Raw genomic sequence first — 27,476 nt, 5'->3', positions numbered from 1 at the left:
ATGTTTTTAAGAGAAAGAATGAAATCTGAAGTTTATGAAGGTAAGTTCTCACAAGTTTATGAACAAGGTAAGAAAAATCTCAGATTTGGAGTTTCCCTTTTAAGTTTTGTTTTGCCAATTTTGTCCCTCATGAAAGATGACCCTTTAACTTAAAAGTTCGTTTTTGTGCTAAATTTTTCAAATTATTTGTGAGTAATGTAATAGTTATAAAAAATATAAAAAAGTTTATATCCTTTAAGGTATTGAAAAAAAAAAGAGAAAACATTTTAAAACTTGCTAAAGATGCATATTTTTGAAACATGCCGGGGAAAATAGGCCAAAAATAAATCTATTTTCTGGATCTTCAATAAAAGGTTTTGCTCTGTACTAATTTAATTTTTATGAGTGTGATATTGACAATTTAAGAAATTTTCTGTTATAACCTTAAAAAATGCTTCTGTAGTGTAATTTATTGAAGAAGAAATTATATGATCCCATAGTTTAAGAGGCCGCATCAGACAGATTCCCGATTTTCGAATCCCTATGTTAACCAACGGGGCAGAATGTCTTCTCATTCTTAAGATAGCTCATCAGGAAATTGAGATTTTCAAACTTTTCTTTTTTTGACTTAATCTGTGACGACTATAGAGTGCTTCTACTTTTGCGGTTTTTCATTAAAATAATTCAAATTTTTTTTATACAAACTTGAAGTTGAACTTTGAGAAAAGGTGAATTTTTGACGAACCAGGAGGAGTATTCGGATTTTTAAAAAAATAGAAGCATAGCGTATAATCTCAGCTTTCTAAAGATGTTAAAATATTTTCTATAGCTTTAATAGAACAACAGTAATCAAATAAATGGTGAACCTATTCCAATTCACAAACTAAAAATTTCCATCCCCTTTACGAAGGTACGAGATTCGCCTCTACGCAAGTGATTTATGGCCTTTTCAGGGAAACGGTCAGCACCCCACTTGTGGGCATGTTTCTTCTCCACCTGCTGTCCACAGATCGACTGTCCTAAATAGCTGTCTGGAAAGCGTTTTTTTCTTCGCTTGAGAATTGCGAGGAAAAAACCTGGCCAAAATGACGCTCTTAAATAATTTTAATTTTGCTTAATTTTTAATAAATAATTGCGTTTTTTTTCGTAAAATTATGTATATAAACACAAAATATAAGCTTTAAAAGTATTTAAATCACGATTTAAATGCAGTTGCAAAGCTTTGGGAGAGGGGGGAGGGGAAATTGAGAGTTTACGTGCTTCTCTCAAAGGGATAAAATTAATTGAAAACACTCATTAAATAATTATTAATTAATTTTATCACGATGTAACTATATATATTTTTTAATTATTACATCATATAAAAAGGAAAGAATATTTGAATATACCTAGAAGAAAATTTGAACTTACCCTTATCATTTTTGTTTGCTTTTCGAGTATTGGAATTTAAGGACAGTGCGAAAAAAGATATGTAACTCATTGGTTTTAAACCCAAGGGTATATATTACCGCGATTTGTCTATTACTTCTTTTTTCATTGAATTAGTAATTAACATAAAAAAAAATACATATGTATGTGCTTACCTAGAAGAGTTATGGCGGGTCAGAAAGCAAATCATAAGTTTATGATCAGCAGCGGATTTTAGGGGTGAGGCAGCCCCCCCCCCAAAAGGGATGGATTAATTTAACTATTTTATTAATTATTTTTAATTGAATTGTTTTTTGCATTTTTTATATAGGTTATTAACACAAAACACACAGCATATTTCAAATAAAAGCATTCTCGTTTGCTAAAGAAGTAATACTAGAAGTCAGAGGCACAGAGTGGTGGATTATATTTAACTCACTGGTTTCGAATTCTAGGGAACGTATAATCGCCATTCGTCTTCTACTTTTTCTTTTATGGAATCAATAATTAACATTTTTAAAAAAATGTGTAGGTTCACCTAAAAAAGTAATTTTGATCCAGGCAGCTATTTGCCAAATAATAGATTTCTTTTTCAGCTCATAAAAAATGCAAAATGATAGAAATCGCATGAGGGTAGTTTCTTGGAAAAATCATGATTATTAATGAAAACGGCATGTAGTATCAATATGTTATCTCAACTGTGTCATGACTTTAAAAACAAATCAGCAACTGCTTTGAAATTCACACAGAAATAGTTTCTGAATTCTTCAATAAATCTTATGTTTTATGAAATTATGATTTTCTTACTCAAATAATATTTTGTAGTTAAAATATAAATTAATTTATAAAAACTCAAATGAGGGATGGGTTTATTGAATAACATTGCCTTCAATGTTCCTAATTAAAACGACTCATTGTATAGCATCTCGGTGACGTTAAATTGGGTTTAGTATTTAATTGGCTTGAAACGTTGAAGATGTTTTCCGTCCACATTCAAAATATATTAGTGCATAATATTCCTATATTTAGAAGTAGATTCATTGACCGCAAAACCATTCAAAAATAAAGTCATTAAAACTCTGTTGTTAAACATCGAATAGGTGGGGGGGATTCAATTTTCCGTGCCTCCTCCAAAAGATTTTTCTGTATACTGTCCGTTTTCAGCTTATACGAAACAGCATGGTAAATTAGACTCGTCCAAAATAGGCCTTTTTATTATTTTTTATTTTGGTTTTACTCTCCCATTTGGTTTCACCTATGTAAAAAATAATTATTGTGAAGTTTGAGCTCATAATTTTAACATTTAGAGAGAGGTAGCTTAACAGCCTCAAAGTTTTGCATTTTTCCATCTTATGCTACGAATGTAGGTAGAAATAAAACGGATGCTAGGAAAGGTATGTAATTTCATTTCATGGCAAATACACAAAACTTTCCAATCTTTCAAAATCCAAACTTCTAAGATTGCAGACAAAACGTAATAAACTGGGGTTATAATAAGCGAGCTTGGGCCACAGGGGACATTTTTTTGCGATTGTTTTCCGAAGTGTTTCCTGAAATAAAATTATTAAACTCATACTTCATACTGTAATAAAAAATATTTTTGATGATTTTTTAATCTCTTATGGCAGTGGTGCCAAACCTTTTTCTACTTGAGACCGCACCTCATATTAAAATGATTCTCGCGGTTCAGAACATAATTAAAATTTGAAAATGTTCAACATTTTTTTAAATAGCATGTGAAAATGAGGAAAAAAGAATAAAAATTAAAAACCAATAATTGATGTAATCATTACTTGATGCATCTTTTTTTAATTGCATCAGTTTATCAGAAACCAATTCTGAATATTTAGCTCAATTTTTGACGTTCTCATTAAACGTGCTTTTCGATTTGTTGAGTATAAAGAAGACCACGGGCCACACATATCAACTTCACAGATCGTATGTGCCCTTCGAGCCGCAGGTTGGGTGCCACTGTTCTTATGGTATAACTTTTACACTGTTTCGATTCATTAGTATTCTTTTCGTGAAACATTTAGCTTAAAACAAAAAATCTGAAAAGAAAACCTGAAATTTATTCAAAACTCTTGCTCTTAAAAGCATAGATAAATCAACTACTACGCACAAATTCGAAAAGAGAAAAAAAGGACATTGAAAAAAAAAGGTAAGTAATGATTCAAGACTGCAATCTTTGATTAAAAAACTTCAGAAACAAATTTGATTTTTTTTTCCGAACGCTTTGCTAATTCTAAAATTTACCCTATGAATTAAAACAGTATGTTTCAAGTCAGAAAAATACGTTCCCTGATAATTCACATCGAAAGGTGGCTTGGGGGGGGAGGGAGTTAAGGATTCTGTCATCCCCATAGAGCTTGACAAATATGGAAATTAATGCAGAAAACTTTTCATAATCATCATTCTTTTTCCGTTACTTTTATTTTGATTCACGTTTCTACAAATGAATTTATGATTTATCATACCAGTGCGTTTAATTAAATCAGGATAAATTTAATTGATTATGAAATTTACTGACTTCTGGTTAGAAAGTTAATGATGGTGTCGCAGCTGCCAATGAAGTTCTTAAACGTAATTTTCATAATCGACTTTCAAAATTTGAAGCAGAGGCTGAAATAGATCAAATGCTACAGAATATAGATTGCAAAAGATTAAAATAATACTGGAATAAAACTGTTTTCAAAAGTAACAGCTTTGCTTTTATTCAAAAATATCATTTCTTTAAAATTGGGAGGGGGGTGGGGGGGCCTGTTTTGGCACATTTCTCAAATTTTGAATAATTGTTTCATTTTGGTGAGTTCAGCCAGACCGCAGGAATTTTGCGCCCATTTGCCTGGTGCTGGACGGTAATGATGCGGTAATATTTGATGAACAAGAGCGGCAAATTCGAATCGCAACGTGATCCATAATTTGTTTTATCAATCCTGCGAATGCTTTTGATTTGCAGATTGATAATGCTGCATTTCGAAGGAAAGCGAAATGTTAACGATCCTACTGCATATCCTTCTTGTGCATAAAAAGTAGCATGTGGAAGCATTTTAATAAATCAAATTTAGAAAACAAATAACGAATATAAAATTAACAAAATTTCGAGTTTCAGTGCATAAGGAAAGGAAAGTTAGGCACAAAACACCGATTGTGTAGAAGATTTCGGTCGAAACTAAAATGCGCTAAAAGTGTCAATGCAAAAATTGTTATGTGGTCCTCCAATACTACACACTGACACTCTTCCCCTGCCAATAAATTTTGAGCGTTGACAACATAGAGGGGAAGACGTCCCCCAAAACCTGTCAGCCGCTCCATGTAGAGGGGGAAGAAAAACGCTACAGCTCTCTCTCTCTTCCGAAAGCTAGAAAATTTCTGTCTGATGAGTCTTCTTAAAGGAACATATTCTGTTATTAGATAACTAAGGGTTTAACTTTTCACCAAAAAAAAACAGCAAGCATTCTTTTGTTTTGCATTTGTTTCCTGAGTAAAGATCCTGAAAGTTGATAGTAATTCTTCTTGTTGCAGGTGAAGACATAGAATTTCGCCTCCTCCACATTAAAGAAGAAAAGGAGGAGGAAAACATGATTGCTGGTAATGCTTGTAAGTACAATTTTATCCTTCTCACCTCAAGAACGATATTTTTATTAGATAGGGATCAAAGCGGTGGCGGCTCCAGGGGGGGGGGGCTTCGAGAGCCGAGTAAGATTTTCAAATCTGAGAGCTAGATCTTGATTGTTCAAAAATTCTATTAGCTGTACCATCAGTTTTTGCATAGGAAAAATTTAAATATTTTTTGCATTCACCCTATCAGCAAAATTCTTCATATAGATATTTTTTTTTCTGTATTTGCTTTCAAAACTGATCTTTCGTTTGAAAAAGCACAACAAATAAATACAGCAGTATGGTGTATTAACTCACAAAGAGCACCAAAAATGCCATTTTTTCTTTATTCCAGAAGTGATTTTTTTAAAACTTTCATTGTCTAATTTTAACTGCAGTATTCTTTTTTTTTTTTTTTTCATTCAGAACGAGTTTAATTCTTTTTTATCTGAGTAATGCTAAAAAAAAAACCTACCTTTAGACTTACAGGTTAGAAAAGCTAAAATTGTGGTGGTGTTAAATGCTACAGCTTCCGGAAAAGAGGTGGAGCTATCAGTGACGCCAAAAGTTATGATTGCTCAGCTAACCAGTGACATTTACTTGATGTTTGCTTCAACTGTGTGAGAGCAGAATCATAATTTTTGAGAGTGTTGGCAAATCTGCTAGAATTTCGGTTTTTGCAACATATTTATTTTGATAGGAGTTTTTATCCCAACAGGTGGCACTCCTCCCCCCTTCCGTGAATTGAGATAGTTAATACTTTAGTTCCGAGTAGTACGTGTAAGAAGGTTGCTGTTTCTAGATAGTGTGCTAAGCCATTCCATCCTCAATCCATTCCTTAACTTTATCAAAGATGGCTTACTCTTGCATTATTGGACTGCAATTCGGAAAATATGCCAATTAAGTTTTTATTTTTATGCAAGTTGTCATTTTTAGAGCAATGACAAGAATGTCACAGTTTAGAGAAACAGACCCATTAGGTAAAATAAGTAAATAACTTGCTCATACCAATAAAGCATTTTTATAAGATTACTCAATAGCTCTTTAAAATTCACTTGTAATTTCTTAAGGTAAAGTTTTTTAGCCACTTTTTTTAAAAAATTTTGCCTTTTAGTATATTTTTTTGAGTTTAAGGTAAATATATCTTGTGTAGTTTATATGTATATATAAACTACAGAAAAGCAAAAAAAATTTCAATATATGTAGAAGCACAGTAACTTAATGTACACTAAAACTGCAATGTATAAAGCAAAGTAAATAAATAGAATAAATTTAAATCAGAAAAAGTGTAAAAAGAAAAAGTAGAACAAGAAAGGTCTTGTAAGTTGCAAAAAATATTAGACTAACTTAGACTATTAAAATTTGGGAACGTGTCTGTAACCCTATCTCATCTGGACTGTCAGTACACTGCTCGACATTGAAATTGCAACACCAAAAAGGAGTGTTCAGAAATTTATGCAAATTTTAGAGTAGACGTACATCACTGAGTTAAGTAAATGATGTGAAATGCGTAACTCTCCGACGCACGTGAAGTAAGATATAAAGGAAGGAACTTGCAGAATGGGCAATATTCGTGTCGTTATTTCTGACTGGAAAATTATCGAAGAAATTTTGTTTTTATCTTGGAGGATATGTGTAACACGAGAGAATGTCAGGCCGCCGTCAACGAAGGCACTTCCAACAGATAGACAATTTTACGAGGGGTATGGTGATCGGACTGAGAAGGGGAGGTTGGTCCGTACGTCAAATCGCAGCTGGTACCCACATGGATGCGAGCACGGTGCATCGGCTGTGCCGAAGGTGGTTGGAACAACGAAATGTGGTAAGATTGAGGGGTGCAGGGGCAGCCAGAGTGACGTCAGAACACGTGGATTGACGCATCCACCGACAAGCTGTAGCAGACCCACAAGTCACTTATTCCTCGATTCTGCAGCAGGTGCGAGATACCCTGAATGTTCCCGTGTCAACCAGAACCATTTCCCGTCGTTTGGTCGCACGTGGTCTGCAATTATGGCGTCTGCTAAGAAGATTGCCATTGACCCCACAACATAGACAGCAACGTTTAGTATGGTGCCGGACTAGAGTGATGTGGATGACGGAATGGCGAAATGTCGTGTTCTCAGATGAATCCCGCTTCTGTTTATCCAGTGATAGTCGCCGCATACGTGTGTGGTCTCCACGTGGAGACAGATCTAATCCGGCAGTAACTGGAACGTCCCACCGCACAACAACGTGGCATAATGGTTTGGGGCGCAATTGCGTACAACTCCATATCACCTCTAGTTCGTATTCAGGGCACTATGACGGCCCAACGATACTTGGATAATGTGCTGCAGCCAGTGGCAATCCCTTACCTTCAAGGGCTATCTAATGCAATTTTTCAGCAGGATAATGTCCAACCACTCAGTGCTCGCATCTGCCAACATGCTCTCCAAGGCACACAGATGCTTCCCTGGCCACCATACTCTACTGACCTGTTACCAATCAAACATGTGTGGGGAAGACTCTGTCCCTGCCTCGTTCAGAAGACGAACTGTGGCAAATGGTTGAAAGTGAATAGAGAGCCATCCCTGTATCGCTGTCCGCGGTGGTCCTACATCCTACTGAGCCGACGCCGTTCTCACTTTGTATTCTGCCTAACATTTTGAAATTAAGATAATTCCTTGCTGTCTCCGTCTTTTTTCCAAATTTCATCACTTTCTGACCACTCCTTCTTGGTGTTGCATTTTCAATGTCTAGCAGTGTATTTACTAGGTCAATGCTGGTACCGTTGGGTACAAGACATCCAAGGAAAGCCATTACACCCCGTCTCACCCCTCTAAACAGTGGCGTACTGGGCCGCCAGGATACTGGGAAAATTCCCGGTGTCCTTAGTGCGCCGGTGCCTAAGTCGGTTCTTTTTTTTTTTTTTCTTTTTTTTTTTTTTTGTAGGAATTCGTGCTGGACAATGAGGCACCAGGTACATAAGATCTATTGTGTGAAATAAACTAATAAGAGGACTTGACTTCATAAAACTATGAAATAGGAGTTTTTAAAATCAAAGTTACTTCCATTCATCAGTTTATGTTTTTCTCATTCCAATACAAATCCTTTACCCAAAGGAAAAAATGGTGGCAGAGTTTTCCCCTTCTTTTTCAAAATAAAAGTGACATACTTCTTCATAGGATTTTTTTTTTATTTTTTTGAAGTATCAATTGACAAATCGTAAAAACAATAAGTAACTATTCAGTGCCAACTTGAACTCAGTTGACACTAATAAACCTTTCCATTAAAATTTTTGGCTAATGCCGTGGTTCTAAGATTGTTTTGAACCAAGGCGCCTATTTTGGGGCATTGAACCTTCCTACGGCACCCTTCTCTCTATAACTTAGTGGCAAGGCAAAGGTTTTAGTCTGGGGGGGGGGAGGGAACTAAGGTCAAAATTTTTTCATATCGTCTTTATGTCGTTTCCACCCTCTTTTATTAACATAATTGTAGATACCAATTTAATTTTAACATTTCAAATTTGGAAAATAAGGGAGGGAGCGCCTCCTTTCCTCTTCTCCTCCGAACATTACCGAAGATCATTTAAATGCATTTTAAAAACTACAAAATCAAAAAAGTTCCGGGGTAGAAGCCCTCGCTCCCTACACTTATTTTTGAATAAATGTCATTCTCATGATTAGGTTCATATTGTCAATACTTAGATCTAATAATGCCAGACTCTTAAACCAGAAGATGAAGACATTCTTTTTATTTAAAATACATTTGAACCAATTAAGGGGCCGCCAATTTCATACACCCGCAGTAACGGATTTTAGGGAGGGGGAGGCACAGAGGGAACATATAGGGCCACACACACGAAGCTTAAAATTGTATGAGTGGAGGGGGGAGGCTTTTTACTGGTCCGTTGCCCCCTGAAAAAACTGCCTTTGTATCCACCCCTGTATACCCCCTCCTTTTTTGACTTCGCACCACCCCGGGGGGTGCTCCCAATTGTAGTAACAGTCTCACATTTATAAACCTCTAAAACAGCTTTTCTAAGTCATCAATTTTAAAAACTTTGTGAGAGAGCTTCCTCTTGCCAGGGATGTGTACCCAATCTCCATTTCGTCCTTTAAGGTTATCAAAGATAGCCTAATTCTTAAATTACATTTTTTAAAGATTTTAATTTCAAAAAATTTTCTAGGAGAAACCCTCAAACGCAATATTTCCCTTCCTTAAATAATGTCTAAAATTTCCGTTTTAAGACCTCAATTTTGAAAAATTTCCGAGGGAATTTCCCAAAACCCATGTTTTTACCTGACATCATCAAAGAGGACAGACAAAGGCATATTTAGGATTTCAAAAGTTCCGCGAGTGTGCCCCAGACTCTATCCCTGGCCAACATAATGAAGTTTTTATTTTTTTATTTTTTAGGACTTGAATTTCTAAACATTATCGTATTATTAGAGGAGAATACCCTATCTTCATCCCTGAAATCACTAAAGATGTGTCTACAGTAACGTCTTTAGGACTTAAATTTCAAAAAATTTCCAGAGGGAAAGTTCTGAACAACTCACCTCCCACATCATTAATTTCGTTTTCAGAACCTAATTTTTAAAAACATTCTGGAGGAGAACCTCCAACCTCAGCATTTCTCCGAAATTGATTAAAACCGTTTGAGTTTTCGTTTTTCCAGACTGTAAAATCGAAAAACTTCTGGGGCGAAATTTTCCGAACCCCAACCCTTCTAACTTCACCTCAGACGGCTTACTAATTGCATATTTGAGACTAATTTCGAAGAAATTTTAAGAAGAGAACTTTATTCCTTCCCCATTCACTAAGGCTGTCTAATATTTTACCACAATCGTGTTTTGGACTTCTATTTTGAAAAAACTTCCGGTTGAATCCCTCACCCAGAACTTCCCTTTTTCTTGCATCACTGAAGGAAGATCAAAAACAAAAACTTGCTCTCATTTCGACAAACGGGGGAGTAGTTGGGTCTAAAAGCTTAATTCTCCCAGGGCGCTGAAGATTATATACTCCCCTGTTCGTTAAGTTTAATTTATCAGTTGAGCTGGGTGGATAAGCGTGGGAGGGGGGGGGGGGAGTTATGAAAATAGGACAAGGCGCCGGTCAAGTGTTTTTCCCTGTACACATTTTCGACCCAGTACGCCAGTGGCGAGCAGCTTCTTACTGGGGTTAGAACACTAGTGGAGAATCTGAACCAAAATAAATCTTGGAGTCTTAATTTCCATATTTTGTGAAAATAAAATTCTCTTATTAGATACACCATCACTTAAAAGCACTTCTTGGCTCATAGCCAATAAGGAATTTTAGGATAAAGATTCTTCATATTTCTTGGGAACTTTCCCCTGTAATTGAAGAGATGAAATTCAATAAAACAAACTATTTTAAAGAAAATTGCCAAAGAAACTAGTGTAAGCTTCAAGTTAAAAATGCTCCTTCTCTGTTGAACTAGCCTGATTAATCAGTGAATTGAGACACTTGAGGGGTTTCAACAACCTATCTATTTGAAAGAAACTTTTCATTTCAGTTTGTTAAAAAAATAATATAGAAATGCATCGATGTTGGTAGTTATTTGAGACTAAAACTGTGTAGTTTCTATCCAGATATCAACTCCCTCGCTGAGGAAAAACAGGGTCAAAAAAATCCCATGGAGCTTTAACTACGATTTTCTTACTACTATGCTAGCTAAGTGAATGCAATAAAGTTATTTTCTTTCTTAAATATTCTTTGAAAATTGTTCTCGTACAGTGTATCTATATCAATGGTGCAGCATGAGAGGAGAAGGGGATTACACTAAAGAACAGTTATGAGCAGATCCCCCCCCCCCCCTCCAAAGTAAATTTTGGCTGTGCAAGTAATATATAGTTAGTGCACCTCAATGATATTTTCTGAAAAACTGGTGGGCCGCACAACCAAAAAGGTTGGGAACCGCTGGTTTAATTATTCCCACATTCATAAATTTTGACATCAGCTTTTAATTTTTACTTAGTTGTTCAGCTTTTGCATTTTATTTTTCAATTATTTTATTTTTTCATATAATCATGGTAATCAATGCAAGATCTATAATAGTAAAAAATTTTTACTAATACACAGGGTTGGTACGCCCTTGAAAAACCTTGAAAAGTGCTTGAAAATAAAATTTCATTTTCAAGTGTTTGAAAAAGTTTCTTAGTGCTTGAATCCTTTCAAAAATTATAGTGCTTAAAATTTTTTTAAAATATTTACCAATGCAATTTTCTGAACATGTGTTCGATATGCAACATCACGGAAAACTACTTCCGTGTTTGAGATTTCAATCCTTTTTGCATCTTGTAATTATTTGAATGTTTTGGCTAATTATTTTCACATATGCTACCTTAGATCAATTAGCATATTTTATGTTTAATTTTAGCAAAAAATAAATGAATTTGTTTTATGGGAAACATGCCAAGATTGAACTTGGTTCGCGAAAATTTGCTTTCCTTGTATAAGATTTCAATCCTTTTCCAGCTTATAAATATTTTTATAATTTTTGCAATTAGCAATTTTTTGACACATGCTATAGCAGATTAGCTTATTTTATGTTATTTTTTCTTTGATAACTAAAAAATTAATTAGTTTTATTTTGTTTGATTATATACTTTTTTAATATTGAAATTTTCCTTTATTATTCATTGATTTTTGGTTATTACAGATTATTTGTAATATTTTAAGTTTAAACAATTGAGCACCTAGCATTTTAACTTAAAGTTTGTACTTTAATAGTAAGTTAAATAATATAATTTTATAAAGTTGAATTTATTAGTACATTTTTTCCTTTTTGTCTGCTAAAATAATTTAGGTATGTAACAGGGGTGATTGTGTTTTGGTTATTCACTGGAAATACAGTGGTGTTTGTTATGCTTTTACCTCCCTACCTCTGATTTCCCCCTTTTCCTCAAATGTTCAATATTAATACTTTAGTGGGCACTTGGAACAGCTTACTCAAAGAGGCTGTAAGCAAAAGGGTATGTAGCTTAAAGAGGGTCATTGATCTTCATTGGGGTCTAATAAATTGACTAGGACCAGCCTAGCTAGGCCCAGTGCCTGTTGCTGGTCATCACATTTGTATATTATTCCTTAATATTTTAACTAGAGATGAAAACAGTCGGAAAATTTCCGAAAAATTTTTTTTTTCAACTTTTCAGGGTTTTAATTTAAATTTTTAGCAAAAAGTGATTAGAAATTTCACACGCTTAAATTCTGTTGCAATTTCCTCCCCCCTCCCGTTTTATGTTAAAATACTGTCTAACGTTAATGCAAGTTGTTGTATGACAGTATAATTTGCATATGGATCAAAAAATGTTTAATAATACTTTTTTACAAAAAAGCTTAAACCAATAACCTTAGTGAAGAATTTATTTTCCTTCTTCATAAAACAAACAAGCATACCTTTAATCACAAAACTGTTTCTGCTGACTGCAAAGCTATTGAACAGGGTGCAGCAAAAAAACCCAGGCAAGCAATTTTCCAAGAAACTTTATTAAAAATAAATAAACTAACAAAACACAAAAAATAATAATATGAGAAGATTTTTAGCAATCATTAAATTTAATTGGTTTCAAACTAGCAGCCTTTTACAGTAATACAGAGATGCAACTGCTTATTGAAATTTTCATTCAAGGGCAGCAAGTCCTTTTATCAATCCTATTCCCTATAAAGCAACTGGTTTAGAGAGTTCAATTTTATATGTAGTTTAGGGTAGACATTTGACTCTAAAATAGGCCATACAGTGTAATAAATGGGATTGAGGTCAAGCGAGTAGAGCATCCACTCAAAAGATAATATCTTGTCAAAAACAATGCGCTTTGCACCACTCTTGTCTTTTTGGCCATATGAATCGGTGTGGAGTTAAAGGAAAATGTCCAGTCTACAATGCTGAAGTGCTCTTAGGCCCACAGAAGTACAATAACTTCTAAGATGTCCTTCTTTTTGATTCATTTTACGGCCCTCATCCACAAAAAACTAGAGATTTTTTGTCGCTTGTCCTGATTCCATCTCAGACCAAGCCTGACTTCGGATTTTGGCGATATCTAACACTTTCTAAGGTGCTTGGAGTGTCTACCAAGGGCGCCCATATGCAAAATTTTAAGGGGGGGCTCTGATATTTTCCCCATGGTTTAGCAGGATATTTTCCCCATGGAAATCGACTTTAGTACAGATCAGAGTTAATAAAATTTAACATTTTTGATAACTAATTCATTAATGGCTGGAGAAAAAATGTTTTTACATTTTTACAAAGAAAAAAGTATTAAAAGGAAGAGGAAGTTCTCGTTTCCAAAGAGGGGGAGGGCTTGAGCCCCCACTTCCCCCCTATATGGGAGTCAATGGTGTCTAGAGACCAAATCCTATGGTTCTGGGGGATATGAACCGGTTGAACAGTAAATCAGTGAAAGGTATCTCTTCCAGCGTGGACTTGCGGGCCCGTCTCAAAAGTTTCTGGCATGTTTAGAGTCATACAAATGCCTGAATTTTTGGAACTTGCAAAACTTTTGTTTGAGCTGTTTTTTCCCTTAGTCACACTTATCGGTCACAAATTCCCACAAACGACTGCTCTCGGGGAAACACGAGGATTTGATTGAACTCATTTTTGGATGACTTGACGATTATCTGAAATGTTCACTGTTCATTTTTGTACACTTTCCGGACATCGACTATCATTTCCAAGCCACTTGAAACGGCATGCCGTTTCAAATACTGTTTGTCGAGGCACAACAAGCAAACGAACTGTCGTTCTACTTGGTTAAACAACTTAAAATAGCAGGTATTTCGCTTAAAATTGTAAGAAAACCGAAAAACAGTACATAAACTAGGTAATATATTGTAAATTATTTCTGAATAAAGTGAGAGACAAAAATAAATTAGGTACTCATTAAAATGAAATTACCTTCCTTCCATTCGATGATACAATTTTTGTCCGATATTTTTTTATTGCACCCTGTATACTGCTGTGCTAAGCAAAAAAGGGGACTTTGCAGTTGGGCTCAAGCTGAGATATTGTATTTTAAAATGTGGCTCTCTTCCATACATTTGATTCAGATATTTTTTTTTTAAAGAATTTTTCAAAACAATAGCTCTTGATCAAATGACCCTAAAACACATTTTATTTATTAAGTAAAATACGAAACAGAGAACAACTTAGTTATAATAACTCAAATTTGTTCAAAAGGGCTGGTATGACTACTTTTACTACTGTGCTTAGCACGGCCGTATGAATAAACTTAAACTCCAGTTTAATTTTGGTTCAGCTTAAGAAAAATCAAAACTCAATAGCTTTCATTTTCAGACAGTAACATTGTATTATTTTTCTTCCAAAAAAAAATATCAATCATGTTTGAAAGTCGAAAATTTCAGAAGTTTCAAAGGCAAACTAAAATAGAAAATGTAATTGTTATGATTAGACACAAATTACTCAATATTATTGGTTGAGTGACGACTTGACTTATTTCTGGGTTTGACCATGAAAGCCCTCTACTCAGTTATAAAACAAAAAGGGTTTTTTTTCTAATTAATCTTACCTTTATATGTATTTCTGTCAAGCAGAAAAAGAAGATGTGTGGATAGCATATACTTTTTAATGCCTAACCCTTTATATGTTACAAGAAACACAGAGCTATTAAGAAACCCTAATTTTATTCAAAAAAAAATCAAATTTTCCAATTTTTCATGAAAAAAAAACGTTTTTTTTCCTCCACTTCAAAATTTCCGGAAATTTTACATCTCTAATTTTAACTTAATAAAACTATTTGAAAATAAGAAATGAATTGTATGTATATCAAAAGTAATTGTTGTGCGTATGCCAATGTATATTTAAGTAATAGGGGGCATAGTTTTAAAAATTATCCCCTCCTCCCTCCTATTTGCTCTTTGAAACTTTCAGGTGATTTTTCATGAACTGAGAATCATACCTGAATATAATTGTCTTTCTAAATTTAAATTTTATTTTCAACAATAACCCATTTGTTCCCAAGTTGTCACTACTTTTTTCATAAAGTATGTCAACTTCTTGTGAATCTTTTCGGTTTGGAAATATGGCGCAATGAATCTGAACATGCACATTTATTGACTGTATCAAGTTATTCAGTAAAAGCAGGCTCACGTTTGCATTCAGACAATTTATTACTTTTTAAGCAGTTTTTTGCAAATTTTGAGGTGTGGAGACTTGACTGGGAACTTTCATAAAATGTTTTCTTTCTTACAAATTTTTCAATTTACTTGATAACAGTTGAAATGCCTTATTGGCTGAACAGCTGATACATTCATACAAATAATTGATTTGCATACTCATAAATGATTTGCAAATGTCTAATATTTTAGAACTTAATAGTGCAATCCTGCAACCAGAAATTACCTTTTGGGTTTTTCTTTTTTTGGGGGGTGGGGGTGGGGGGGGGGGTAGATTTCAAAACCTCCTCTCTGGCTATGCCAATGAACTTTGGTATTTTGGTTTCTTCCCATAAAAGTTCTCCCATGCCCTCATAGTAGGGGATTTTTTTTTTCTTTTTAAATATTAGCTTGCTGATTCTAGAAAATATTCTCCTTTAAACGTGCATAACTAAACCTCATTGGATTTCTCCTCTTTATGATGGAGATTTTTAGACATTTTCAGAAAAACTTTCGAAAAAGTAGATCTTTTATCAAAGAACTTTCTAAAACGTGTAATTTACCGCTGTAAGAACTTTGCTTTCATGCCTGCTTTAACTTCTTCTTTTCTTTGCTAAACTTTAGAAAAGTACTTTTATACCTCCTGCTATTCATGGAAAATACTTACGTTCCTGTTATGATCTGTGATCTCCATTTTTGAAACCAGTTATTTTTCAAGATTATAATTTTTCATAATCGTTGCTTTTTGTATTAATATTCATAAAATTTCTCCTCTTAATTTCTTGTCAATTATCCCATTTGTGTTTTAGACAACTAAAACAAAAAAGTGTGGTGTCAATGAAGGCCCACTTTAAGATCATAATTTTCAATCCTACTAGTTAGTGAAATTTATAGTTATTTTTCTTGTTGTAGATGAAACAACTGAAGCCGGTTCGATTAAAGAAGAACCAGATGCAGAAAGAGATAATCCTTCAACTTCAGGTCAGCAAATGAAAGGTACTTTCATGACAAAAGACCCTGAAAAAACTTCAAAAGAGCACAGTCCAGGTAAGTTGACTTTATGACATTGATTTAAAACATGGATTTGATATCTATTATTGGCATACATGATGAGGATAAAAATACTACTATAGGGGTCATTCCATGTCAAATCAACCAAAAAAAATTATTTTCAAATTTACCATCTCAGATTTTCATGAAAATTTCAGGGATTATACTGTTAGACATTTTAAATTCAGATCTACTTTTTAAAAAATTAATCTCTTTTGGTTAATGAGTTATTAATCTTTTAAATCTGTAAAAAAGCGCATTTTTTTTTCTCATCTGTTGTGCTTAAAAATGCAACAATTTTAGTTGTATGGGGTCAATACAGTTGGGTAATAGCTCATTTTAAAGAGAATTGCATAAGCTTTAATTTGACATGCAACTTGCATATTTGTCTTGCATTTTTAATTTTTTTTTTAATTTAAATTTTTTTTAAGTTAGTGTCCTTTAAAAATTTTGAAAAAAATATATGCTTTTTAATATGTTTTAGTTGATTTATCCTAAAAATTTCAGAGTGGGGACATGATGGGATCAGCAGTTATAGCAAATAATGCAATGGTGCTAATTAGTATTTTTGTTTAAAAATTAAAAAAACAATAAATAAATAATACTTTTTTAACTGCACAAAACTATTTTTAACAATTTAAATTTATTTCAAAATATACATGTTTTAGTTTTTTTTACTGATATTATAAACATTTTGTAGTAAAACTATGAATAGTTTAATTAATTTAAAAAACCTTTAAATTTCAAAAAAATCTTAAATTTTGGTTATCTTTTATTCCTTTGAAGTTCAGTAAACAGAACTAGCACAGAAACTTCGAGGATGTAATTTTGAAATGTTTAAACACAAAGTAGAATTCAATACATAAAAATACCTTGTGGGAGATAAGTCTTTCATCTCCTCAGTTTGGAAAGTAGCTTTTTACTCACCTTTGAACTTTCAGATTCTGAGAGATTATAAACCCTTCCAGTTTGTGTTGTAGGGTCAACTTTGGTTAGTATTTCCGTTTTATTTACAACCAATACATCAGAAATATGAGGGTACTTAAAGGATGGAGAAGGTCCATGATGTTGTAAAAAACTTACTTTAACCTCCTCATTTTCAATTCCTAAAACACAACCTAGCCACCATTCATTATTATATACACATGTTACAAAACCAACTATATCATTCAAGTCCAAATCATCAGCATCATCATGTTTGCTTACTATCTCTTCTTTTGTGTGGTGTGAAAAGGAGTAATATTTAACGAAAACTGCTTTTGTTTTTTGGTCTGTAATTGTGGAACTGTTGAGTTCCTTTCACTGTTATGGCTTCTTCAAACCTTGTTTTCAGAAATGCTCATTCTTTTTTGTAATCTTTTTCTGTTGAATATATGAAATCGATATTTTTAATATTGTCTTTAGACCATTCACATAATTGACGGGGGGAAGAAAATTTAAAATAAAAGTAATTTTAAAAAGTAAGAGAAAATAATCTAAAAAAAATGTCTAATAAAAAAACATATATATATATATATATATATATATATATATATATATATATATATATATATATATATATATATATATAATAAAGCAAACACAATTTCAAATATTAAGCAAAATATAAAGAATTAATGATGATGAAAAGGAAAATTGCAAACAGCTATTAAATAGGAAAAGATAAAGTATGAATCCAGAGCTCATCAGCCGTGGAGGATTCATTATTTATGGTCAAAAGACCAAAAATTTAACTATGAACTAGAAGAGAATGTTTAAGTTCCAGTACATGCAATATAGAGTAACATTGGGAAAAAGCACCACTTGCTAAACCAAAAACAATAAACTCCCCTGCTTTTAGTTTTAGGTTTTATCTCTAGTTTATTGTTTTTTAGTTTAGCAAGTGGTGCTTTTGCTCAATGTTACTCTATATTGCATGTACTGGAGCTTAAACATTCTCTTCTAGTTCATATTTAAATTTTTGATCTTTTGACCATAAATAATGAATCCTCCACGGCTGATGAGCTCTGGATTCATACTTTATCTTTTCCTATTTAATAGCTGTTTGCAATTTTCTTTTTTATCATCATTAATTCTTTATATTTTGTTTAATATTTGAAATTTTGTTTGCTTTATTTTCTATTTACTTGGCTTTTTAGTTTTGCTGCGTTGTGCATCTACGGGCTTTTGGTGTGGTCTTTTCAATATTTTTCACTTTTATTATTATATATATATATATATTACAAAAAAAGTGTCATTGCATTATTTGCTATAACTGCTGATCCCATCATGTCCCCACTCTGAAATTTTTAGGATGTATTTATTAAAACATATTTAAAAACATATATTTTTTCAAAATTTTTAAAGGACACTAACTTTAAAAAAATTTAAATTTTAAAATTCTAAAAAAATATTAAAAATTTTGAGAGAAATATGCAAGTTGCATGTCAAATTAAAGCTCATGCAATTCTTTTTAAAATGAGCTGTTAACCAACTGTATTGACCCCATAGAACTAAAATTGTAGCATTTTTAAGCACAACAGATGAGTAAAAAAACATGAGTTTTTACACATTTAAAAAATTAATAACTCATTAACCAAAAAAGATAGATTTTTTTTAAAAAATAGATTTGAATTTAGAATGTCAAACAGTATAATCCCTGCAAGTTTCATGAAAATGTGAGATGGTTATTTTGAGTGATTGGTTGATTTGACATGGAATGACCCATAGCTTGAAAGAATCTAATCCGGTAACATTGGGAAGGCTATGCATTAGGGTGGGGCGAAAAATAAAAAGTTTTTCCGATCAACTAGTAATAGTTGCCAAAAGTTGTCTTTGGTGATAGTTAGCAAAAGTGCAAAATTTGATGAAGATCGGATAATATCTTCAGGGGGCGCTGTGGTCACAAAGTTTTATTATAGATTTTTTCCCGGATTTCATGGTTAAAATACGAAAAATAATGCTGTTAACTTATATCATTGCATTTTTTTACTCATAAGATTTATTTATGCACTGAAAGCATATGAAATAACCCATAAAAGTTCTTTTATGTTATTTATTTATATTTCCAGCATCTTAAAAAGAAACAAAAAAGTAAAAAATAGTGACTTTTAGGACAATACTAAGTAAAAACTGATGAATTTTACAAAATGTGACACAAAAATTATGAAAATACAAATATATTAGACAAATAAAATTAAACAGCACTATTGAAACAATAATAAACTAATTTTAAAAATCTGTAAAAATTTACACTACATACGTGATACAAATTTATGTGTCACAGTTAGAGCTTTTACGAAAATAGTCATTTTTACTTTCAAAGAAAGGCAGTTCCTTTCGAGCCTCTAAACGTGCACGAATGAAACCATCCCTGGCTTCTATTCCACTTACGGCCAGAGATGCATCCGTCACCAACTTTACGCAGCGCTCCACAGATTGAGTATGACAAGGAAATTTGCACATGTTTTGAAGAAAATGAGGAACATCTCCGGTTTTCACTAAGTCATGTAGCTCGTCCTCAGTTAGTATATTTGTTATAGGAGGTTTTGTTATAAGCACTTCTTCACACTGCCAATTGATCAAGTCGACATAGTCAGAAGAAGAAAAGTTAAGCTCAGGGATGGTAAAAGTACGGATATCATTATTGTTCACAGAATTAGTGTCTCGTACTCTCAAAATCCGACGAGCAGCTATTTGCCGTACATGCCTTCGATCATCATTTAACATCGCCAGCAAGATGTTTTCAGGATGTGCAAAAAAGGCGTTCCGCTGAATGACTGGATCGTTGACATGTAACAGGTCGTCTGGCAAATAACGCGACAGATGAATAACGTGCCACAAGTTTCGTGCACCATCCTTGCATGCTGAGTTGCACTTAATTAGAAACCAGCAAGGTGTATAAACTTTAATAACGAATGAAACAAGCATTTTTAAATTTGCTGTTGGATATTCTGTGCCGATGTACAAACGCAAAATCCGACTGGCTGTCGTGAGCCATCTAGAATGACTCAAGGAACCAGGTACTCTTTCAGAAAGGTGTACGGAGCAGTTGCCACTAATAACGGCTTCAAATATGTCCAGTAGATATTTCTGGTCAGTACTTAGGTCCCCTCGGTCGATAGTTGGCATGTTTTGAATATTGCACTCAACGGCTTTATATTTCACTATCGGTAGTGATTCGCAGCCTATCAACATTTTGCCAATAGGACCGCTGAATCCTCGGGGATTAGTACTTGGTCCATCCAAGTATTCTACTAAATGGCGAAGCAGCAATTCGTTGACATGAAGCTGGCATATTAACCACTGCAATGGTCTGTGAAAGAATGTTTCAAGGCGTAAAATCACGCCACTTTTTCTTCCGGTATTTACTGCAGTACCGTCACATCCGACGGCGCACAACTGAGTAATATCAATTTTGTTTTCGACAATGAAATCCAGTATGCCGTTTGCAATTCCTTCTGCGTTTGATCGATTTGGCGAAATATGTCCTAAGTATTTATTATCTGGCAGCATAACCAGTGTTACATGTTCTTCAATAATTATTTTTCGATGATAACTGCCGGACACAGATTGTTCCAAGAACAATGTACTATCCTTTCGGCCATCAAAGTACAGACCTTGTACATCAGCACATTTTGGCCCTTGATGATGAGCTTGCAGATTTTTTCTCACTTTTTACGCTCTCGTTTCACTTTGCTTGGATCGATTATATTTGAAGATGTTTCAGGAGAAATTAAGCCCACGTCTTCTAATATGGATGATGCCAACGCGGCCGCTGATCTATTCGAAACACCTTATCGGTCACACGTTTTAGAAAATTTGTTCAAACTGACTCTTGCTTGCGAAGTGCTTGCTTTATAATTTATAACTATAAATTCAGGATCCTTTTCATCCGTACCTTCTATTGAATATTCTTTATCAATTTCTGTTTCTTCAGAATCTTCTTCACGGGTATTAACTATGCTTTCCCTCTTCTCTCTTGATTCTTCTTTCTTTTTTCGTTCAAAACTCAGTTTTAATTTTCTTGTGGTTTGAATATCAATGTTTCCAATAAACATTTTTCTATCACCACGCTGATCAAAAAGAAAAAGTTGTTCTTTGGAAGGAACTTTGCGAGTCTTGTCGCAGTTACACGCACTGAAACGGCATTTACAACAAGCGATGTCGAAAAGTTTTTCTCGAGCTTCGGATGAAAATAACTGCATCTTTGCGTTAAACACATTTGTTTTAACAGATTTTTTGTTCATAGTTTTCTTCAGGTTTTTATATTTGCCGCGAAAATGTCGAATCATTTAAACGATTCGTTTATGTGAAACTATAGGAATAGAGGAACGATGCCATATCTCTTCTAACTTCGTGGCTACGTCTTCTGCTATCTCAGTCACTGTGGGCTCTTTGGAAGAACTAAACTGTTTCTTTTCGTGTGCAAGAAATAAATAATACTTAAATACATCTTCATACGTAGGTAACACAGAATCAGACAAATTTTTTGGTGTTCCGAAAATGGAATATTTTAACATTTTCCTTGTTTTTACTTTCAATCCAGCACAATAATCCTTCGAATGTTTTCCGCTCATTATGGTGTTAGAGATGGCGTTTCAATGCACTGAAAGTATAAACATACACTGTGCTGTGCACTCGATGCTATAGAAATGCGTCTGGAACTTTTCTCGGTTAGAGTTCAAGGTTGTATGACGTATTTAAATGGCATTTCACATGATTCTAAGAGCTCGACGGCAGTGTCTCTTCAAATTACGGAGTTTTTACAACAAAACCATGCATTGCTTTCTTTTAATGCTAACGTTTAGTGACCAAATTTCTTTTGGAAGCTATTCTATATGTTCTTAATACATACATGTCCTTTAGAATTAAAAAAGGTGAAATTAAAGTTAGAAAAAAGCATGATTTTTACATTGAAACCATGATATTATAGGAAAAAAACAATGTTAAAACTTTGCGATCGCAGCGCCCCCTGAAGATATTAACCGATTTTCGTCAAATTTTGCACATTAGCTAACTATCACATAAGACAACTTTTGGCAACTATTACTAGTTGATCGGAAAAACTTTTCATTTTTTGGCCCACCCTACTATGCATATCCTAATCATAGCATTACCTTGCTTCCAGGTTAGGTTTGTCCCAACTATAGAGCAATAATAGTGAATAAATTTCAAGCTTGCTTCAAAAAAGCCTTCATTCAAAATTATTACCATTGACATTACTGTTGTATCGCAACAAACTTTTGCAACATGGGTTTTAGATTTAATCATCTAATTTGGAAATTGTATTAAATTAGCGTTTTTTGCCCATAACTTTTTTCTTTCTAAAGAAAAAATTTGTTCAATCAAAGGTTGACGGCACAGTGAATATTTTAACGTTGCTGGCTGGTCAGTTTCTTGGAGGTACAGGATGGGGCAGGTATCTCAGACTCCCTGGTTTTTGCAGGAGGTTCCTGAAACACAACTTTAGTAATGTCATTTATTGACCCCTTTTCAGAAGCAGAGACGGATTCAGTAACGGCTGGCTGCATCGGGATATTCCGGGCGGAGTCACCTTTTTGTTATTGGGTATCAACAATAACAAATTGGGGTTGGGGGGGGGGGTTTTAAAGTTTCCCCCGGATGGGAGTTATAGAGGGTTGGTAAAGTGTGACTGCCTGAATTGACCCTCTCTACAAGCGGAAGGCAACATACAACATGGTTTTGCCAGGCTACCAGGTGAACCGTTAGCAATAATGTTTAACCCTGGTTGCCATATGCAAAGTTGGTATGCTCCTTGCAAACTCCTTATAAACTCCTGTTTTTTAAGAAAAGAAAATAAGGGCCCTTAAAACCCCTGAAATTTGCTATTATCTCCTTACAAACTCCTTATTTTTTATTCTACATGGCCTTAAATATTTTCTTCCACCGCCAATTCAATACAAGGGATTAGGTTATACAGAGTTTTACCGAAATTCCGGTATTTCTTCGTCTGTTAATACAGGACATCTGATTTTTTTGTCAGACTATTTTCTTCCCCACATTCGAATTTCCCCCCCCTTACTCTAAATTTCTGACGAATTATGCCGGTAATTATTAATAATATTACATCTTGTAGCCTTGTTAAAGTACTTTTTAAAACTTTTTTTTTTTGCTTTAATAAATTCTTTTATTTTCCATTTTTAGACCTGATGCTTTCATTTTGATTAAAGCAATCTCTTTGTATCTGGTATGAGTCAAAATTTCCTGATTTTTGATGCTTTTTTAGGAGGCAAATAAATGAAATTTCTTATTTTTATAAAAATCAAAAAGTTCAAAATTTTCAAGCAAAATTATGTGTCCTTTATGAGAGTCAAAAACGCTGGTTTAATGTGATTTCTGCGTCAATTACGTCGATTATTATGAAAAATATGTTTATTGTAGAGCTCTAAAATGCAATTCTAAAATATTTTGCATAAATAAATTCTTTTATATGCCGTTCTTTTTAGTTTTATCGCATTCAATTTGAAAATCGCTATATCTTTGCATCCGCCATGGGAATAAGATTTTTTGCATTTATGATGTTTACTATGCCTTGTGAAGAAGCAAGGAAATTAAGTTCATTTGTATTTTTATTAAAATCATTAAGTTTAAAAGTTTTTAACGTAATTCATGCTCTTTAAGAGTGTTGAATGTCATAAAGTTAAGTACTGAATCACTGGCTGTAATTAATTTTTGTTTCAACTATTTTAAGTGTTTTAATACATACGTAATATCTGTAGTTCACAGGGTTTGTAATTTTTTTTTATCTAAAAAAATCAGACTTTTTTTTTTAATTTGTAGATGTTACTTAACATTTATTAACATAATATATTTTATACAGTAGGTGAAAAATGAACTTAATAGCTAAGCAGTACTACTATTGTTTCCTAGAATTTTAATTTTCATACTTTTTGGAACAAAAATTCTTAAAATTTAGCAGTTTTCTATGTTTATCAGCAAAGAGTCACACAAAAGTTTTAAAATGGTCCACAAAATTTTGATCTATTTTGAAGATTAAAATAGTTTGTATAAATTTTTCAAAAGGATCTCTAATATTTAAATTTAATTTTCTGTGTTTCAATCTCGTATATGTTTAACTTTATGTTAAAATCAGACACAAGCTTCACTGAAAATTGTTTGTTGTGTTTGAAGTTTGTTCTTTTGTATCCTGTAAATATTTCAATTATTGTGATAGTTGGAAGTTATTTTGGCCTCTACTACTTTCAGTTGTCTTATTACAGTTCTTATTTAAACAATCATTTTATTTTTTTAAGGGTTTTTTTGGGGGGGTCAGAACATTGTTAGTATGTTTGTTGTTAGCATTTTTTTCCGGTGTAAAGTTAATTAAAATTAATTTAGTAATTTTTGTTTCAGATCAACAAAATAATACCAGGATAAAATCAAAGAAAAAAAATATTGTGAAGAATAACAAGAAGTCAAGTGGTGTGGACCTTGCAGTTCTAAGTAAACATATTCACATCAGAAAACTCGACTTCAATTTAGATTGTGTGACATGTAAAAAATATCTTTTTGAATATGTGGAGGATTGCTGTTCCAAAGAATCAGATGGAGATAAAACGAAAGACAAATTCACCTGTAAAAATTGCAATAAAATTTATGCTAAAAAGGTTCCATTTAGGAACCATGTACTAAAGCATTTTCGAAAGGCACCTAAATTACAGTTTTTTTGCCCTTTTTGTGAGGCTCTATATACAAGAAAAGGTCCATTAAATAAACATGTGAAGAAATGGCATAGTAGGGACATTCTGTTACGTGAATTGGAAAATGAAAAAAAAGCATATTATGCTACTTATAAAGTTCAAAACAAAATTGAATAATATTTTGTTCAAGATATTTTGATTGCCTAACATGTTTCAATTGAAAATAATTTTCTATGTATCCATTGTAATGAAATGTATTTCATACACTGTATTTTTATGAATTAGTGTTGTGTAGCTCAATGAATTTTTATAGGCTTTATTCATCAGCTTAGAATGTTACAAATCATTCCTATTCATCAAACCAATTTTTCTTTTTATATTTATATAGTCGGAATATATTTGTTGTTATGACGCCAAAAATGTTTATTCTTTTATCTGGAATTTTTGGATTAATCAGGAGGTCTGATTCCTATCTATCATTTGAAAGTAAAAAATGAAATCGAGTAATAGAAAAGAAAATAATTCTCTGTGTACCCTATGTAATGAAATGTATTTTATAAGCTGTATTTTTATGAATTAGTAAGTTATGTTATACTGCTCGATGAATTTCTTTGGGCTTTATTCATCAGCTTAGAATGTTTCAAATCATTCCTACTCATCAAACCAATTTTACTTCTCTATATTTTTATATGTGTCCTTATATACTCAGAATATATATGTCATGACAACACCAAAATTAAGATGTTTTCTTTTATCTAGAATTTTTGGATTAATCAGAGGTTCGGTTCCTATCACTTGTGAATAGTGGTGGGCTCCAGGCTCATTTTATTTCGAGATTATGGAATAAAAAATTGAATGTTTTTGGGGTTTTAACTACATCTCTTTTTACTCATAATAGCACCGTTTGTATTCAAAACTTCCTAAAGTTCAATGTAACAAATATCTATAAAAGTAATTTATGTGTGAAATTTGTTTTCTGATGGCAGGGCTGCCAGAACTTGGGAATTTGTAAAATTCTTGGGCTATAGTGCTTTATTGATGAATAGATACATTTATTAAAATTTTTAATGATAGAACATACTAAAATCGCTAGGCATTTAAGAATGGAGACTTTTCTTTCATGCACGTGCAGTAATTATTTTAAAAGGTTGGGCTGGGAAAAAACCAAAGAAGAAAAAAATATAATTGTATCAACTTTTTTTTTTTTTTTTTGGTAGCTGCAAGCAGATGATTTTTTTACATTTTTAAAGGAAATTGTTCCAAGATATAATTAATCATAATTTTTATTTTATCCATTTTAAGATTAAAAACTGAGCAGCTACAGTGGTGGCAATTGCAAGAAAATGAATTAGTTTTAAAAATTTTTTCTTTTATATTTTGCTTTTATCTTGGGGAATTTTATATGTGTTTTTTTGGGTTTCGTGAAAATTCCCAGTGGCGGCCTTGCTGTATTACACATTGTTCACTCTAAGTGCAAGTATAAAGCTTTGTATACCTAGCTTTTGTTTTTTCTTAAACTGTGACTCTTATTTATATCTTTAGTATTTAGATAAATGATTTTGAAAATAATAATCAAAATTTGACCATGATTCAAAAGCTACTGCACAGAGTCCAACATCACAATCTGGACAGTTGAATCTTGTTTCACTGAAAACTTAATAATATGATTTAGCAACTGAAAAAGTAAAGTAAAAGCATTCAACCCTATAAAAAGCACATATGAAATAATTTTTAAAAGATGGATTGTGCAGCCTACCCTAGTTGAATTTGGGAAAAGCTGGGAAGTGGTTAACAACTAGTGTGGTGTAGTGAAGTGATATATTTGGTTATTTCTTTCAAAGTTTTAATGGAAATATTTTGAAGATTTTATTTTGATCGCATTTTAAATATGTTACACTACCTATTGCTATATTCTAAATAATGTCCACATAATAGACATGCAATGTACCATTAGGGCAAGAGCAATTAATGCAGTGTTTTTTATGTTAATGGGAGTCTTGTTGTTCTGGTCACATTGTTAACGAAAACAAGAAATAGCCAATTTAAAGATTTTTTGATTGCAGAGTAAGCAGTTTTGTAAATTTTCCCACACTCATGTAGTTGAAAAGCTTCCTTTTACTGTATTAACTAAATTTTATGGCATTGTTTGTATTTGTTTATGATCTATGTTCTTCTCTATGAGTTATTGTTTTAACTAAATCTTATGCAGTTTTAATTGTAATTCATCTTTCATTTGTATTTTATAATGGAGCATTTTGCTTTTCTTAATAAACATGCATTTATTATTCTACTGCATTCAAAGTTTTTTTTTTTTTTCTTTGTAATGATCTTTTCATAGATAAATTTTTTTCTGGACTAACCAGGAATTTTGGGATTTTTTACATAAAGAAGTTGAATAAGATTCCTTAAAAAATTTTCAGCTTCTAAAATTATTCTAAAATTTTGTTGGTATTTCTAAAGAAATTTTCACTGGTCTCCTTATGAGAATTTAGGTGGTTTTTTTTTTAGGAGGGAGGAGACTTTTCACAAAATATTTTATTGCAAAGCAAACTACTAACTTTTCCCTAGATATTTAATCTAATAACGGTTTACAATATATTTCGTTGAAAATCAGACCCTTTACAATATTTTACCTTCCATAACAGACTGTGCATAAATTTTTTCTTCTGAAAAAACGAACCCTTT

At 32.8% G+C, this 27,476-nt stretch overlaps 1 protein-coding gene across 1 annotated transcript; it reads left to right on the top strand.

Moving 5' to 3' along the window:
- LOC129231736 (uncharacterized) lies at positions 1 to 27,081 on the top strand. Its single transcript, XM_054866098.1, has 4 exons — positions 1 to 40; positions 4,912 to 4,986; positions 16,012 to 16,146; positions 24,505 to 27,081. The coding sequence occupies exons 1-4, from the start codon at positions 1 to 3 to the stop codon at positions 24,966 to 24,968; spliced, it is 714 nt and encodes a 237-aa protein (XP_054722073.1). The 3' UTR covers positions 24,969 to 27,081.
- Positions 27,082 to 27,476: the final 395 nt, after the last annotated feature.

The sequence above is a fragment of the Uloborus diversus genome, chromosome 10, assembly GCF_026930045.1.
Source record: "Uloborus diversus isolate 005 chromosome 10, Udiv.v.3.1, whole genome shotgun sequence".
Lineage (NCBI taxonomy): Eukaryota > Metazoa > Arthropoda > Arachnida > Araneae > Uloboridae > Uloborus > Uloborus diversus.
This window is presented reverse-complemented; position numbering and strand designations above follow the sequence as displayed.

Coding starts and splice junctions, on each gene's coding strand:
- LOC129231736 (XM_054866098.1), top strand. CDS start 1: ATGTTTTTAAGAGAAAGAATGAAATCTGAAGTTTATGAAG. Junction 4,987..16,011: donor CATGATTGCTGGTAATGCTT/GTAAGTACAATT, acceptor TTCTTGTTGTAG/ATGAAACAACTGAAGCCGGT. Junction 16,147..24,504: donor TTCAAAAGAGCACAGTCCAG/GTAAGTTGACTT, acceptor TTTTTGTTTCAG/ATCAACAAAATAATACCAGG.